At 45.7% G+C, this 16,170-nt stretch overlaps 1 protein-coding gene across 2 annotated transcripts; it reads left to right on the top strand.

Annotated features, from left to right (window-relative positions):
* Nucleotides 1-882: 882 nt before the first annotated feature.
* Nucleotides 883-15,266, top strand: dtx2 (deltex 2, E3 ubiquitin ligase). 2 transcript variants are annotated; one of them, XM_062988554.1, is made up of 9 exons: nucleotides 883-1,612; nucleotides 3,706-4,255; nucleotides 6,516-6,574; nucleotides 8,923-9,045; nucleotides 11,427-11,491; nucleotides 11,666-11,827; nucleotides 12,585-12,746; nucleotides 12,936-13,025; nucleotides 13,615-15,266. In XM_062988554.1, exons 1-9 carry the CDS (start codon nucleotides 1,306-1,308, stop codon nucleotides 13,864-13,866), a joined length of 1,770 nt encoding a protein of 589 aa, XP_062844624.1. In that variant the 5' UTR covers nucleotides 883-1,305; the 3' UTR covers nucleotides 13,867-15,266. The 2 variants fall into 2 exon arrangements, with proteins under 2 accessions (XP_062844624.1, XP_062844625.1); XM_062988555.1 differs by lacking the exon at nucleotides 8,923-9,045.
* Nucleotides 15,267-16,170: the final 904 nt, after the last annotated feature.

The raw sequence follows: 16,170 nt of genomic DNA on the forward strand, positions 1-16,170 counted from the left end.
TATATTAACATAGAGTAACATATAGAGTAATATATATTAACATATAGGGTAACATATAGAGTAATATATATTATCATATAGAGTAACATATAGAGTAATATATATTAACATATAGGGTAACAGAGTAATAGGGTAACATATAGAGTAATATATATTAACATATAGAGTAACATATAGAGTAATATATATTAACATATAGAGTAATATATATTAACATATAGGGTAACATATAGAGTAATATATATTAACATATAGAGTAACATATAGAGTAATATATATTAACATATAGAGTAATATATATTAACATATAGGGTAACATATAGAGGCAGGAATCTGTTTAATAGGATGAATGAATAGGATGTAAATCAGTAATTACATACCTGTTATATCGATGCATAAATTTATTATATTAAAAATATATATTAAAAACTTATATTAATAAAGTACACACAAACACTACCTGCTGTGCAATTGTGCTGTCCAGACACAAACGACAAAATAATTGTTTTGTAATATTTTTGGATTAATTCGAGTTTATCTCAATTTCAATCAATTTCACTGTGGTGAATCAACCTTAAAAATAGATACGGAGTCGACTCTCACATTTCAAAACCTAGACTTTTGACTCCTTTTGGTATCATATCAGTTTGCTTTAGAGAAAAGCTTCACGTATCATGCATGAACTGTAGTCATATTTTTGAAAACTGCACAAAAAGCGCAAATGTTTTAATTTATTTGATTTTTCTGGTCATATGAGCGCAGTTTATCGACCCTTTTTACGGAGTCAATTCGAGTGAAATCGACTCCTAAGATTGAGTCGATTCTGGGTTTTTGTTTGCTACAACCAGAGAGTCGACTCTTTAGTTTCGGATCACATAGCTGAGCGGTGTGGGTTTGTTTTGGATGTTTAGCGGAACCCTGAAGGCGACGAGTAGAGAAGTGGCGCACAGGACACAGCAATGCTTACAGTATCGTCTAAGACGTTGTGTTTTCCTCACAACTTTGGTTAATTTTATTGTATTTTGACATGTTTTAATTTCACAGTTGACGGTTTCGTTTTCTGAGGGGAAAGCTAGCATTCGGAGGTTAGCCTGTTAGCTTTGCGATCAGCTGGTAGGCGACAAAAGATGCAGGTCGGTTAGCTTAACGCCAGTGCAGTGAATATGTAGCTAAACTGTTAACTTTGAATTATTTCTTAGGTTTAATCTCGGGCGAACAAACAAATGAAACTCGTCAGCTAACGGCTGTTTAGCTTTAAAACGGGTATCTCGCCCTGAAACTAGCTAGCCAGTTATCGTTAGCAACATGGCCACCGCTCCAGGCTTCTCCTCGGGTGTAAACGGCTCCAGAAGTGGCCCGTCTGTCTCCGCGTCCTCCTCCGGATCAGCCAGCCAGGCTCAGCCCATGGTGATGGTCTGGGAATGGCAGGACTATTCGGGTTTGTGGCGGCCTTATAGCAGCCAGGTGAGTTGTTTTATCGAGCAGTGTCTCCAGCAGCAGCAGCGGCCGGGCTGTCCGGCCATCAGCAGCATCTCCCTGGGTCAGTCCGATCCCAGCCTGTCAGCCTACATCATCGATATACCGAACCTGAAACAGTTCCGACAGGACAGCGGTGAGTAAGATCTTCCAGTACCTTAACCGCTAGGCTACAACTGTCTTAGGTAGATCAGTCTAATTATTGAGATTTACATTTATGGAAAACAGTGGCAGTTTGGTGGTGGGACTTGAACCAGCAACCTTTCGATCACTAGTCCAGTACCTTAACCACTGTGCTGCAACTGCCATTGATAGATCTATCTGACAATATGTATTTAGCTTCTAATTATTAATTGTTGAGATTTACACTTTTGGAAAACAGTGGCAGTTTGATGGTGGGACTTGAACCAGCAACCTTCTGTTAACTAGTCAAGTACTTTAACCAGTAAGCCATCACTGCCCTAAAATTTTGTGTTCAGCATTTAATAGACGCCTTTATCCAAAGCGACTTACAGTACTGTGACATTATACTGTCTAAGCAATTGAGGGTTAAGGGCCTTTCTTAAGGGCCCAACAGTAGCAACCTGGCAGTGGTGGGGCTTGAACCAGCGACCTTTCGATCACTAGTCCAGTACCTTAACCGCTATGCTGCATCTGCCATTGATAGATCCATCTGACACTATGTATTTAGCTTCTAATTATTAATTATTGAGAATTACAGTTATGGAGAACAGTGGCAGTTTTGTGGAGGGGCTTGAACCAGCAACCTTCTGTTTACTAGTCAAGTACTTGAACCAGTGACCTTTCGATTTCCAGTCCAGTACCTTAACCACTGTGCTGCGACTGCCCTAGGTAGATCCATCTGACAATATGTATTTAGCTTCTAATTATTAATTATTGAGATGTACACTTATGGAGAACAGTGGCAGTTTGGTGGTGGGGCTTGAACCAGCAACCTTCTGTTTACTAGTCAAGTGCTTTGACCACTGAGCCACCACTGCCCTAAGATTGTATAAAAGATGTGTAAAAGAGAGCACTTTAATACACTTTTAATACTTTTGGGATATAAATTGTAACAGGCCTTCTTGTTCCACATCGGTGCCTGACCTTCCAAATACCCTTTGACTGAATAAGCACAAATTCCCACAGACAGTCCAAAATTCAATGGAGAGCCTTATCAGAATAATGGAGGGTGTTATTTACCTACTTGCTCTATAAATAGAAAATGAACAATTTGTGTAGTAATAACATGGTAAATATAAAGCCAACACTTCGAGGGTTTGGCTTCCATGGAATCGCTGGCTGCAATGCAGTAACACACCCCGGACAGGATGCCACTCCATCTCGGGGCCTTGAACCAAGGACGTGTTTTGTCCTTGCTGAAGCTCTGGTGGAAGTTGGTTCAAGGGCACAATCGGTTTAGACTAGTGATGGACACAGAGTACATTAATACATACAGTAATATGAACAGATTTAATGAGCCGAGCACTGAATCTTGCAGCGTGAACAAAGCCATTGTGACGACTCATAAAACAGTCAATCCAGTCTGGTAGGACTTAATACTAAAAAAATTCTCATAAATACGTATTGTACCCTGGAATCCAGTACAGCCTCGTGCCAACACGGACAGGCCCAGCTTGTGGAAAGTTTCTGTTTGACAGTTGACCTTTTCCGTGGCATCATATAGATAAATGCTGTCTGTGGGGCGAGATATGCTGCTGCCAGCTCTCTTTAATGTGGTCGCCACAGCTGCAGTTTGGTTTCCTGAAGACCTGTGACACCAGCACCCTGCAGACCGAACAGGATGGCCATAGGGAAAATAATAGCAGGAAATAGGCTTTAGCAGACTGTATGGTCTAAGTGTATAGTAGTATTGTATAGCCTGTTTGTTTAAGGGTTGTTATTAGTACCGTGTCCACCCAAATGTTTTAGATCCTTCGAGCATGTTGTAAATGATGAAAAAATAAAATTTCTACCTTGTATTGTTAAATAGAGGTAAAGAGAGATTACAAAAGTGGTGCATGTGTATCTTACGGCGCAAGTAAACAAACATTACACAAAATCTATAAAACCAAGAACTATATCAGTGTATTTGATTGTAGTTATTGAATACATTGTCAAAATGTATAATACAAAATACATCAGGTTATAAGAATATTACGAATTGCTTGTGGTTATTTTTCCTTGGCGGCATTATTGGTTTAAAACGTTTTCTTTCTCATCTCACAGGTAAGATGCGCTCTGTACGGCGCAGCCTGTACCCACAGTCCTCCGCCCTGAGCAGCGGTGTGCTCTGGGAATGGGCCAACGACGAAGGAGGCTGGACGGCCTACGAGATGCACACCTCCCTCCTCCTGGAGCACAGCTACCAAACCCGCCAAGCCTCGGTGGACCTGGCTCCGCAGGGCCACAACTACGTCATAGAGCTCCTAACGCTCGAGCAGATCAACAAGAAATCGGGCTACAGGCGCCGCGTGCGCAGGCAGTCCGGCGTCGGCTACCCCTCTGCGTCTGGCTCGAACGCGGGTTCAGCCTCCGGCTCCGTCATCCATTCAGGCGCTGCGTGCATGTGCCATCAGTGCTTAAACCACGGTCCCATGCCCGGCCGGTCCCGCAACTCTTTCTCGGGTGGGGCCGGACCGTCGTACTCGCCGTATCCCAGAAGGCCGCTGTCTGTAGGGCACATGGCGTTGGGAGGCCCATGGAGCCCGGCAGCTTCGTCTATGGGTCAGCCTCCAGGGCCGTCGCATTCATTCTCTACGAACGCAAACGGATTAAGGTGAGAGTGCTGACCTTTTTTGCAGATCGCTACGTCATACATAATTATATATTACATCTAAATACAGAGGAACCTCGATTTAAGAGACTAAAAGGGGGAAGCAGTGGTCCGTAAAATGCGATTGTCCGAAATAGCAAGGGTTTTTGTTCCCATGGGGTGCGAAAACATACAAAAACACATCACTAAGGTCCACAAAAGTGCTAAACATGCACGTATGATCAACAGTAAAATGAACAACTTAAATAAATGTGTACATATGTAATGTAAAACCTGTAAATAAATATGCATTCTCCTGTAGTTAAATTCGACACAGTATATACTGTATATCTATATACAAAGGGGCTAAAGTATATACACATTTCAACAAAAAACTGTAGTTGCACTCATGATGCGATGCGATTCATGATACGATTGTTTCCCGAATTTTTAAAAATTTATTTTTTAATAAATGAACAATACAAATAAAGAAAATATCCTCACATGAATAAATTCCGAACCTGGCAACCCTGTAGTGACGTCAACCGGGCAAGGTGAATAGCGCCAGCGCCCTCTGCTGTTTAAAGTGAATATCGATTCTTTATACATGTAAACTGATTTTTAACTGTCTTGTGGTGCATCGTTACATCCCTAGTTGTAAGACTACATTTATACAGACATCAAGCGATGAATGTAAGTCATTTATATTGAATATCATTCTACACATTATTCAGCTTCAATCTGACTCCACATTCCCCTCTAAAAATCAAATAACACTCAGTTTGCTGAATTTCTCCTCTTTGTTATGTGGCTCTGTCAAGGTACAGGAGCTGAGCCTCAGATTTGCTTACTCTGCTCCAGTGGGCAGCAAAACTCTTTACACTTTATTACATTTTTATTACATCCCGTAAATGAGGTCGTGCTGCGTAGGGAGTTAAACATTGGCGCTTCGAGATCAATGTCCGAATGAAATATAGAAATGACCGAGCCATAATTGAAAATCCACATCAAGTCAACACACTCTGTTACCGGGTCATGAAAACATCATCTTGGTTTCTGTTCTGCAGTTACGTATGATACCGCGTCAGCCGTGAGTGAAGGACGTTCTCCTTTTAGTTCCGATTGAGGTCTGAACGGAGGCCCGGCTCAGGAAGCGTGGGGGAATTCAGGGTCGCAGCCTTAATGTAGAGCGAGAAATGAACATCACAGATTCACACCGCAATGCTTTTTTTGCCTTTCGTTAGCTTGGTTGAGCTGACGACCAGGAAGAACCTGTTTTTAGCGATGGTTATTTTAGACCACAGTGTCATTATTCAGTTAGAAGTAGGAAGTCACGCTTGGCCAATAGAGACCAACAGAAGCAGAGCAAGACTGCATTATGTGTCTGCAGACAGAATGCTTTTCCTTCAGTGTATAAACAAGACGTATCTTGTTACCAACTTGAAGTAGGGAAGATCAAAACAGTGGCACTATTAATTATAAACTATCAATAATTCACTAGCAGGGCGCTAGGATGGCGCAGTGTTAAATTATGCCAAGATACCACTGAGATCCAGGGTCGAATCCCCAGTGTTGCCATCAGCCGGGCATCTACGTACAGTCGTGATTGGCTATTTCTTTATCAGGTGCCAAGGTGTGTTACCGCACATTTATTCAGGTGAACCAACACCTGCCGCGTCCCTGACCGGGATAAAGCGATGGTAGAACAGCAAGTTCAATGAAATTCTGCTCTAGTCTTGGACATTCCACGAGATACTCATGGATTTGGGTGGAGCAGCAGTCGAATGGACAAGTGCAGGTCTCCCCTACAGACACTATGGGCCGTGTCCGTAAGAGGGAAGGCCAATAGGGAGTCGTCTTGAGTGCATGACCAGCTTGGTGGTGGGTAATGGATTGCTGTGCCACCCGAGTGCACAAATGCTCTCTGGGCTGAATCTTGCCAGAAGAGTGGAGGCTGTTAAAGCTGTAAAGGCGGGAGCCAAGGATTTAGAACGGAATGTCGACTTGTTGCTGCGGCAGTGACATCTACTGTCCGGTTGAGGCATTAACAGATCTGGAACTTGTTAAAGCTCTTTGTTAAAGAGTGTGTGCCACCTGCAACTCTCCTTGGCCAAAAGACGCGTGGCAGGGGTCGTGCGAGTGAGTGCATAAGGGAGTTGGATATATCCAAGCTTACAGTTTATGCAAAACTTGACACGAAAAAATGCAAATTGCATCATCATGGCAGAGAAAATATTATTTCTAAATGATGTTTGATTTTGTTTTCGTCTTCGTGTTCCCACAGCGTCACAGCTATTCCCCTGCAGCTGAACGGCTCCAGCAGCGTGAGTGCCGCCCTGGCAGGTACCGTTACACGCACATCTTCAAAACAGCTCCTTCATGTGTCCTTGTTCAGTTCCTCTATCCCACACTTACACTCGTGAGCCGTCGCGTACAGACGTATCAAAGTGCAACAGTTCAAAGGTTTCTTGTGAGTGTCAGTCAGTCGGTGAGTAGATAAAAGGCCAGGATTGTCTGACGAGTATTTTCTGTCATGAATTTGCTCCAGACATTCAGAGAGAGAGAGAGAGAGAGAGAGAGAGAGAGAGAGAGAGAGAGTTGAGACTCTGGTTGTTCTCAAGTTTTGGTGCTTATTTAGGCTTAGCATGAGCAGATCGGAACCTTGTTGGTCATAGATGAGGAATAGACTGTGCTCTTGTCTTGTTGGCTTTCCATACGACTGCAGAGCAAGAAGACTGAGACTTGAATCCGGTCTCCACACCTACGAGCTAGTACGTGAGGCAGACGTATAAATTATAGATGTATGAAGACCGAGTTTGTTTTATATTATTCAGACTTTACTATTTAATATAGACGTATGGTGGAAAATATATTGGGACGTATACCGATCAGCCATAACATTAAAACCACCTCCTTGTTTCTACACTCACTGTCCATTTTATCAGCTCCACTTACCATATAGGAGCACTTTGTAGTTCTACAATTACTGACTGTAGTCCATCTGTTTCTCTGCAATCTTTGTTACCCCCTTTCATGCTGTTCTTCAATGTTCAGGACCACCACAGAGCAGGTATTACAGGGCCGGCGCTGGGGGGGGGCTGAGGGGGGCATTGCCCCCCCAAATTGTGTCTTTGCCCCCCCCCCCCCCAAGCAGGGGCGTAGCACCAAATTCTGGGCCTTATGCACAAGAAGCGACCGTGGGCCCCCTTCGAACCGCGGTCGCTCTTGGTGAACCTGCGCTCGGTCCCGTATTCCTCCGCCACGCCCCCCTCCCCTTAGTGAACCTGCGCTCGGATGCCGGACTGCCGATCCACATCGGGTGCTCTATTTCTACGTTTCTTTTCTCATTGTGCCCTCTAGGGCCCTCCCCCGATTTGGGGCCCTGGTGACTCTATCCCACTTTGCCCCCCCACTACGACGCACCTGGGTTTTACTGCCCCCCAAGCAAAGCGGTCCAGAACCGGGGCTGAGGTATTATTTAGGTGGTGGATCGTTCTCAGCACTGCAGTGACACTGACATGGTGCTGGTGTGTTAGTGTGTGTTGTGCTGGTTTTTAAACACCGTGTCCACTCACTGTCCACTCTATTAGACACTCCTACCTAGTCGGTCCACCTCGTAGATGTAAAGTCAGAGACGATCGCTCATCTACTGCTGCTGTTTGAGTCGGTCATCTTCTAGACCTTCATCAGTGGTCTGCCCACGGGGCGCTGTTGGGTGGATGTTTTTGGTTGGTGGACTATTCTCAGTCCAGCAGTGACAGTGCGGTGTTTAAAAACTGTCTGATCCACTCGTACCAGCACAACACACACTAACACACCACCACCATGTCAGTGTCACTGCAGTACTGAGAATGATCCACCACCTAAATAATACCTGCTCTGTAGTGGTCCTGAGGGGGTCCTGACCATTGAAGAACAGCATGAAAGGGGGCTAACAAAGCATGCAGAGAAACAGATGGACTACAGTCAGTAATTGTAGAACTACAAAGTGCTTCTATATGGTAAGCGGAGCTGATAAAATGGAAACAAGGAGGTGGTTTTAATGTTATGGTTGATCAGTGTACATAAAAGCTTCACTATTCAGGGGTCTTAGACTCACATTAGTGCAGCTGGTATCAGATCATGTTTGCTCTGGATTCTCTTATGGACAAAAGTATTGGGACACCCTTTCTAATGATTGAATTCATATTCCAGTCATAACGATTGCTAACAGGTGTAATAAATCAGTGTACGTCTATAGTGTACGTCTCATGTCTGCAGACCTATTTTAACCTCCTAGACTCAGTAGTTTAAATCTGGAGTTGACAGGATGCTGAGGATGTTTCAGAGCCGCTATTATTATCCACTAGGAAGGAAGAAGTGCAGAAAGACAAATCTCTGTTTGTTGTTGCCCTCCGTGGTGCGCAGGAAGGGTTCGGACCTCTCAGACACCGTAACTCTTTAATCAGATGAACGACGCTCGCCGTCAGACTTCCTTAACGTGGAGGGACGCGGCGGCCCCCTTCAGAGAAGCTCCGAGCCACACCATCATCACAGCATGCAACCACCACCCGCCCTACACACTTGTGGTTGGCTTGCTCCACTTTTGGCTCATCATTCTTCCTCTCCCCTCCCCACCCTTCCTTTCCCCTTTCCTCCCCTCCCCTCCCCGCATGTTCTCCACCTGGCCCTCGGGGCCGGCTACTATCCAGGCATGGCTTCCATTTTGATGTCAGCAGCAGGACTGGGAGTTCGCTTCATCACCGGGCCCCCCAGCAAGCCCAGCCAAGCCCAGGCCGGCTCCGTTAAGAGGGCAAAGAGACAGCACAGGACAGGTAGTTCAGCCTCGCCAAAACCCTGAATCCAAACCTCACGCCAGCTGCCCGCCCTTTCCCGCTGCCCGCCCCCTTGTGTTCTCGCTTTGCTCTGAATGCTGCTTCATTTCCACGCAGAGTTGCAATTTTGCTCGAAAGTATGGAGTCATTTTGTACTTTCGGGAAACTTCTCACGTGTTTGTTTTGTTGTCCTGCATCGCCGCTCTGGTTGAGTCATTACATCAGTACATCACGTTTGTCTGTCTGTCTGTCTGTCTGTCCTCATTGTTTGCATGAGACGCTCCTAATCTGTGAAAAATCTCCTCTACCAGTCACACAACCTAAACCGACTCACCGCTTGGCGTTCTAAGGTCATACAGTCAGACGCTTATTCCTAATATCAGCTAACCAAAAACGCAATTTAACGTCCGCGTTGTTTCGTCACCGGATGCTGACTGTGCCCAGCGTGTGCCCAGCTCTTGTGTCGTTAAAACGCACTGGGATCTCAGGAGACCTAAATCAGCACATATTGCATATCAAGATCCTATTACTCTCCGAAAGTGCGACACGATGATTCTTCAGCACATTCAATCACAATTTCTTTAAGCGAATGTTTGGCAGCGAGGCGCTTTCCGAGAGTATGGCATCCTGAGCTGCTTACTGTTTAACGTTGGCACAGTTTTTCCTTTCTGTGTACTTTTTGTTTTTGATTCACACTGTGTTTAATAACAGTTGGTAAGTTTACACGTACAGAATAATCTCATAAACGTAACAATACATGTAGGCCACGTTCACAAGGACTTTCTCAGCATCCAGACGACGTGTTTACGAGATGCTGGTTTCCTTTTTCTCCTCTGGTTTCAATTTTTCGATTGCAATCACAACCTCTGCGTCAAACACAACCCCCCACCCTGGCTAAAACAGTTTATTTCTTTATTTTTTTGGCATTTTCCCCTCAATTTTCCTCCCAGTCCAGTCGTATCCAATACCTTGATTGCATTACACTTCCTCTCTACTGATGCTGACCTCCACTCTGACTGAGGAGAGCCGTGACTAACACACGCCCCCTCTGACACATGTGCAAGTACGTATGTGCATCAGCTTTGTGCACGGACAGACACACCCTGATCCCATCGTCCCTCGTCTCTGTGCAGGCACCATCGATCAGCCAGCACAGGTCGTAATTGCATCGATCCACGCTGACGCCCTCCCTTGAACAACAAGCTAATCGTCGTTTGTGTAGGCGCCCAGCCTGCCGGTAGCAGAGCTGAGATTCGAACCGACAAGTTCGAGATGTCAGCTCTGATGTGCGCCCCTTCCTCCAACAATTCTGATTCTTGCATGGAGGTTAGACAACCCTCCGTGTACCTCCCCAACTCAAGCCTGAGCCCCGACAGTAAGCCCTGTGTGAGGGAATTCCCAACCCACCGTCCCTCCCTCTGAACCAGATGCCGAATATGTCCTTGTCTACGCAGCCTTGGGAAGTAATCTAATTCGAAGTGCTAAATAATACTTTAGTCAACCAGTCTGTTAGTAATCAAGGTTATTCTGTTATAGTATGATATTATACAGTTAGAAACACAGCTTGTGAGGAGGATACAGCTCCAAAGTCAGTAGCCCTGCTTTTCTGCTCTTAAATAGCCAGGCATAATAGTAGAATGCCCAAGCTTTAAAAAGTACCATTATTATTTACTCTTCAGTCCACAGTAGAGAAAAGAACTGAAAACCCACCAGTAGTGTTACTGCACTAGTTACTGTGTTGTTGCAGACACTACAATGAATTACTTTATGCTGCCTTGTATACTTCATATACAGTTAGAACAGCACCGTGGCCCGGTGGGTAGCGCTGTCGCCTCACAGCAAGAAGGTCCTGGGTTCGATCCCCACGTGGGGAGATCCGGGTCCTTTCTGTGTGGGGTTTGCATGTTCTCCCCGTATCTGCGTGGGTCCCCTCTGGGTTTCCTCCCACAGCCAGACATGCTGTCAGGTGAATTGGAGATAAATCTTGTGCAACCAGTGATGAACTGTTCTGTCATGAATGTAACCCAAGTGTAAAACATATTAAAATAATCAGATAAATACATAAATAGATTATATGCAGTTTATGCTGCTAGACTTATGCTCATACTTGTGAGTTGAGTTCAACCCCTGCATAATACAGACGCCTACATCTTTTGACATGCTCTTATTGGGAAAACCGATGGACGGCTGGATGGAAAAGCTCCAGTGTCATATAAGGACACCCGTATGCTCTTTACATATGTGCAGCAGTGCAAGGCGGCTTTATTTTAAAGGCAGAAGTATTCCTGTTCAGCATCTTAGTGGAGCTAAATGTTTGTGCTTGAATGAAGCGATTAAGGTACAACAGGTGATGTGTGCAAATGTTTCCATTGTGTCCCCAGCTGGCCAGAAACCAGAGGAAGTCATTAAGAGATACATGGAGGAAGTGTCTACTATTCCTGACGAGGTACAATAAAGAAAAATATCCCTTCGCTACTGTATTAATTAACTATTAATAAACGTGTGTACAAGTCGTATCTCTGATTCAGCTGTTGTCCTATGAATAGCAGTTGATTTATTCCTTATTGACGTGCATCTGTTTGTTCTTGCTCTGATTTATTGACCGTGGCTGCTCGTTCAGGACTGTATGATCTGCATGGAGCGCCTGTCTTGCCTCTCCGGTTACGACAACCCTGAAGACGGCGGCCGGTCCCTGAAGCCCAACATGGTGGGGAAGTTTACCAAGTGCGGCCACACCCTGCACATGCTCTGCATGCTGGCCATGTACAACAACGGAAACAAGGTACCAGTTCAAAACCCTTATCTTATACCCTAGTGAGCTGCCTGCTGCCTACTTGGGTATTTAGAATTTAGATGCTGTACTTCGTTCTCACTGCAGTTTTCACTCACTAAGCTAACACGGTTAGCCTCAGGCCATTCAAACCAATGTGCCGAGGCGCCACAACCCGCTAGCATGCCAGCTTACGTCACCCTCCGTGTATCGAGAACGGTTAAACTGTCCCTGACGAGCCCGAATAAATGACACCTGAATGACAGAACTCTGTTAGTTGCTCCACATTCGTCCGGCATGTTTGTCATTTTCTGTGAGAAAAGTCGTGCCGCACTGAATGCTGGGATCGCCCTCGCCTTTTAGGAAGCATCAGACGCTCCCTCAATTAGGGGGAATTAGGGCGCCTCAGTAGGCAGCATTTTAAGGGATCTGAGTATTTAGACATGCCCTCTTCTCGGGAGTATCTTGGGAGTTCTCGGGGGGGGGGGGAGATGAACAGAAATCCATTTCGTATGAGACTGCATCCTGGTCAGGGTTGTGGTGGGTCATGCTCTTGGCCACACACTCCGGGCAGGACTCGAACTCCCCCTCAGACACAGCCAATCGTGTCCGTTTAAAGCACCGCTGGGGATTCAAACCCTGGATCCCAGCGCTAGTGGGCTATATACATTTATGTATTTATTATTTCTATGCAAGTCGGTATATTCGGAACACTTTCATTAGCAGAAATATCAGCATCGATTCAAACTTCCTGTTTGTGTTGTATCAGGATGGCAGCCTGCAGTGCCCCTCATGCAAGACAATCTACGGAGAAAAGACTGGCACCCAACCAAAAGGCAAGATGGAGATCTACTGCGTCCCCCTGTCCCTCCCCGGCCACTCGGACTGCGGCACCATCCAGATCATCTACAACGTCCCACCCGGGATACAGGTACCACATTAAACTATGTTATCCAGCCGTGCATTCCTCATTCTCTTCTGCATAAATGTGTTTAGTATTTTATTTTGGTTCCGGCTCGTTGAAACCTCGGCGTGCCGCTGCCTCTTCATGTCAGTCTAGCTACAGGGAATGTACTCATCTTCCTCAGATGCCCTTGGATTTTCTTTTCTCTGTCCTCAGGGCCCGGAGCACCCGAAACCTGGCCAGGCGTACACCAGTCGAGGCTTTCCTCGCCTCTGCTTCCTGCCTGATAACGAGAAGGGTAGAAAGGTGGGCAAATTCTATTCTAAAGTAATGTTGCAATATCTGCTGGTTCACTTTTTTAAGTTCCTTTTGCATTCTGGATTTTCCCCCTTTATCTCCCAGTCTGGTCATTCCCAATTCCCGATTGTGAATCCTCGTGTCCGGTCTTCTTAGCACCTGCCAGTATAGGGTTCGCGTTAGGAGCCTTATTGTGTACAGAGAGACATGCTTGGCCCCACTCGTTTGACCGCTCCCTCATTCAGACACGGCCATTTCTGTGTACGCACCTGGCCGGTTGAAAGCACAGATAGCAAAAGCTCGAGATCTAAGTGATGGGCTAGTGCAGGATCACCCTGCAGAGAAAAATAATAATAATAATTAAATAAACAAATTGTACACTAGCGCCCCCTTGTGGAGGCTTTATGTTACACCTTGTAAACCACAGTGGGAGCAGATTGCCACCAATTTCATCAATTTGTGTTTTGAAATTGATGCATTATTTGTGTTGCCTGGGTTGCAGTAAAGATCAGTTTGGAAAACCCTGATCTAGTGCATTAGACTGCTGTCAAGGCTTTCAGCTCGTATCAGTTTTTGATCGTCTGCGCTCCGCCCTTAGGTCCTGGAGCTACTGAAGGTGGCGTGGACGCGGCGGCTGATCTTCACAGTGGGCACGTCCAGCACGACAGGCGAGCCCGACACCGTGGTGTGGAACGAGATCCACCACAAGACCGAGATGATGTCCAACGTGTCGGGTCACGGTTACCCCGACCCCAACTACTTGGACAACGTCCTGGCCGAGCTGGCAGCGCAGGGGGTGACCGAGGACTGCCTGAAACGCGGCGTGCCCAAACAGCGCGAGCCCAAGTAGCAATCGAAACTGATCAAATCTACGCAGTCTGGTCAGACAGTGCCGTTTTAAGCATGCTGTAACTGCGGATTGCGTCGTTCCTAAATACACAAGCTAGAATGAGCTGGACTTGCAGGCAGAATTGCGATCGACATGCTTTTTAAATCAGCTGCGCAGGCTACGATGGGCTGGACGAGTCACCAAGCTCATTTTTCTTTACCCGACATGTTTTTTGGGCATTTCTGGGCATCTTTATATCTGTTAAACTGGGCTTCGTTCACACTGCAGGTACAGATATGTGGCATTTTTATCTCAATCTGTGACAGTCACACATAGTTTGCAAATCCGATCTGTATCTGGTAAATCTACGGCTTAAAAATTCAACCGAATTATTAAATTAGCCTTTTTAAAATTTCTTTTCATGTCTTACCACCACTTTGTCCTGGTCAGGGTCGTAGTGGGTCCAGATTTCCCTGGAATCAATCGCTGGACACAATGCAGTAACACATCCTGGACAGCCTCAGATGTAACCAATCCACCTGTATGCTTGTCCGACCGGCCCACAGAACAGCTGGGGATTTGAACCCTGGGTAGCTGTAGTGGGCTGGTGCAGTTTACCCACTCGTGTGTCAGCCACAGTAATTGCTAATAGGTGGTGTTAGTAGGTGTTTAGGAAATTATATGCTTCCAACTTTGCAGCAACAGTTTAGGGAAGGCCCTTTCCTTTTTCCTGCATGACCTCAGCCCCACTGAACAGCTTTGAAATGAACTGGAATACCAACTGAGGCTTTCTTGACCAACATCAAATGCTGCCATAGTGATAAAAGATCAGAGCTCACTTCTTTAATAGCATTTGTTCTTGAAACGGGACGTCCAACGAGCTCACGGTCAGGTGTCCAAACACTTTTGGACAAATACTAAGCAGATGTATATGCTCCCCGGTGTCGAGTTCTTCTTCCATCCATTTGTGTTGAACCGGAAATCAATCCAGCAGAGAAACCTACTTAATCCCGCAGTGTGAACGAAGCCCATCAAAAGGCAGCTGTGGCTTCAAATCCGAACATGCAATTTCCAGCGGCACTTTAGCATCCGCGGCGCAGTAAACCGAGGCGTTTCCCAGGCCGGGTGAAGCTCGAGCGACTAACTGTTATTTTCTTCACAAAGTATTTCGGTCTTTTGAGCGGCCTCGGCGGGGCGTCTTTTTCAAATTCGTCCTGGCACGACTGGCATCGGGATACACGTACAATCAAACACTGGTCTCTGCAATACACGTCTCGGCGTGGCACCAACTTCCAGTACCGTGATTGGCGAGTGATTTAAGGAGCACAAATGCAAATCTTTTTTTTTGACTAGTACTGGATGAGTGTTTTTTTTTTTTTATTACAAATTAAATCATAATAAAATAAAACTATTATAATTTATCATTTCTAGAATGTTGTTTATTGTTATTATTATTTTTTTCTCTATTTTATTTATGCATTTTCTCCCATTTGTCTTCCGCTGCTGTGGATCCCTCCCCGTGTCTGTGTGGGTTTCCTCCGGGAGCTCCGGTGTCCTCCCGCAGTCCAAAAACACGCAGTCAGGTTAACTGGAGACACTGAATTGCCCTATAGGTGAATTGGTGTGTGTGTGTGTGTGTGTCTGCCCTGCGATGGATTTGCGCCCCGTCCAGGGTGTTGCTGTGTGCCTTGCGCCCATTGAAAAGCTGGGATAGGCTCCAGCACCCCCCTGCGACCCTGACTGGATAAGTGAGAGAGTGAGAGTGCTGTGGATCCCTGATTGCAGTTGAGGTGGGTAAATTGCTGCTCGCGTCCCCTCCGACTTGCGTGCAGCCCTCTGCACAGACACCTCTCTATCTGCCGATCAGACCCCACCCGCAGAGACCGGTCATCCCACCTTAGCAGAAATGTGTCTGCTACAGGCACTGCCAATTATGCCCGCTAGATGGCGCCCAACCCACCAAGTTTCGAAGCGAGGAGTTCAGAATCTCGGCGCTGGTATGTTGTATTTTCACATTTGCTGCTATTGAGTGGTATTTTTTTCATCTATAGCGTATAAATCACTGACCTTTGTAAAGTTAGTGACCCCCTTTACCTGAACGACCGGTATTTAGGCAGAAATAAATCATTATATTAGACATTCTATACAAGTGGTCAGTATTTAGATTTTAAAGCAATTCAATCACCCTTTAAAATGCCTTAAAACCTTAATACAGTTTTGCTATTTGGCCTCCATGCTCCCTCCATCATGCTTCACAGATAAGTTAAAATCACACACCGCCTTTTCCCCTCCTCCGAACAACATGAGCATTATGCAGTTCCACCA

This window comes from Trichomycterus rosablanca, chromosome 26 (assembly GCF_030014385.1).
Source record: "Trichomycterus rosablanca isolate fTriRos1 chromosome 26, fTriRos1.hap1, whole genome shotgun sequence".
Lineage (NCBI taxonomy): Eukaryota > Metazoa > Chordata > Actinopteri > Siluriformes > Trichomycteridae > Trichomycterus > Trichomycterus rosablanca.

Bases quoted from the DNA above. Each gene is read 5' to 3' on its own strand.
- dtx2 (XM_062988554.1), top strand. From the start codon at position 1,306: ATGGCCACCGCTCCAGGCTTCTCCTCGGGTGTAAACGGCTCCAGAAGT. The intron at 11,492-11,665 runs GTACAATAAAGA...CTGCTCGTTCAG, and splicing joins TGTCTACTATTCCTGACGAG to GACTGTATGATCTGCATGGA. The intron at 12,747-12,935 runs GTACCACATTAA...CTCTGTCCTCAG, and splicing joins ACGTCCCACCCGGGATACAG to GGCCCGGAGCACCCGAAACC.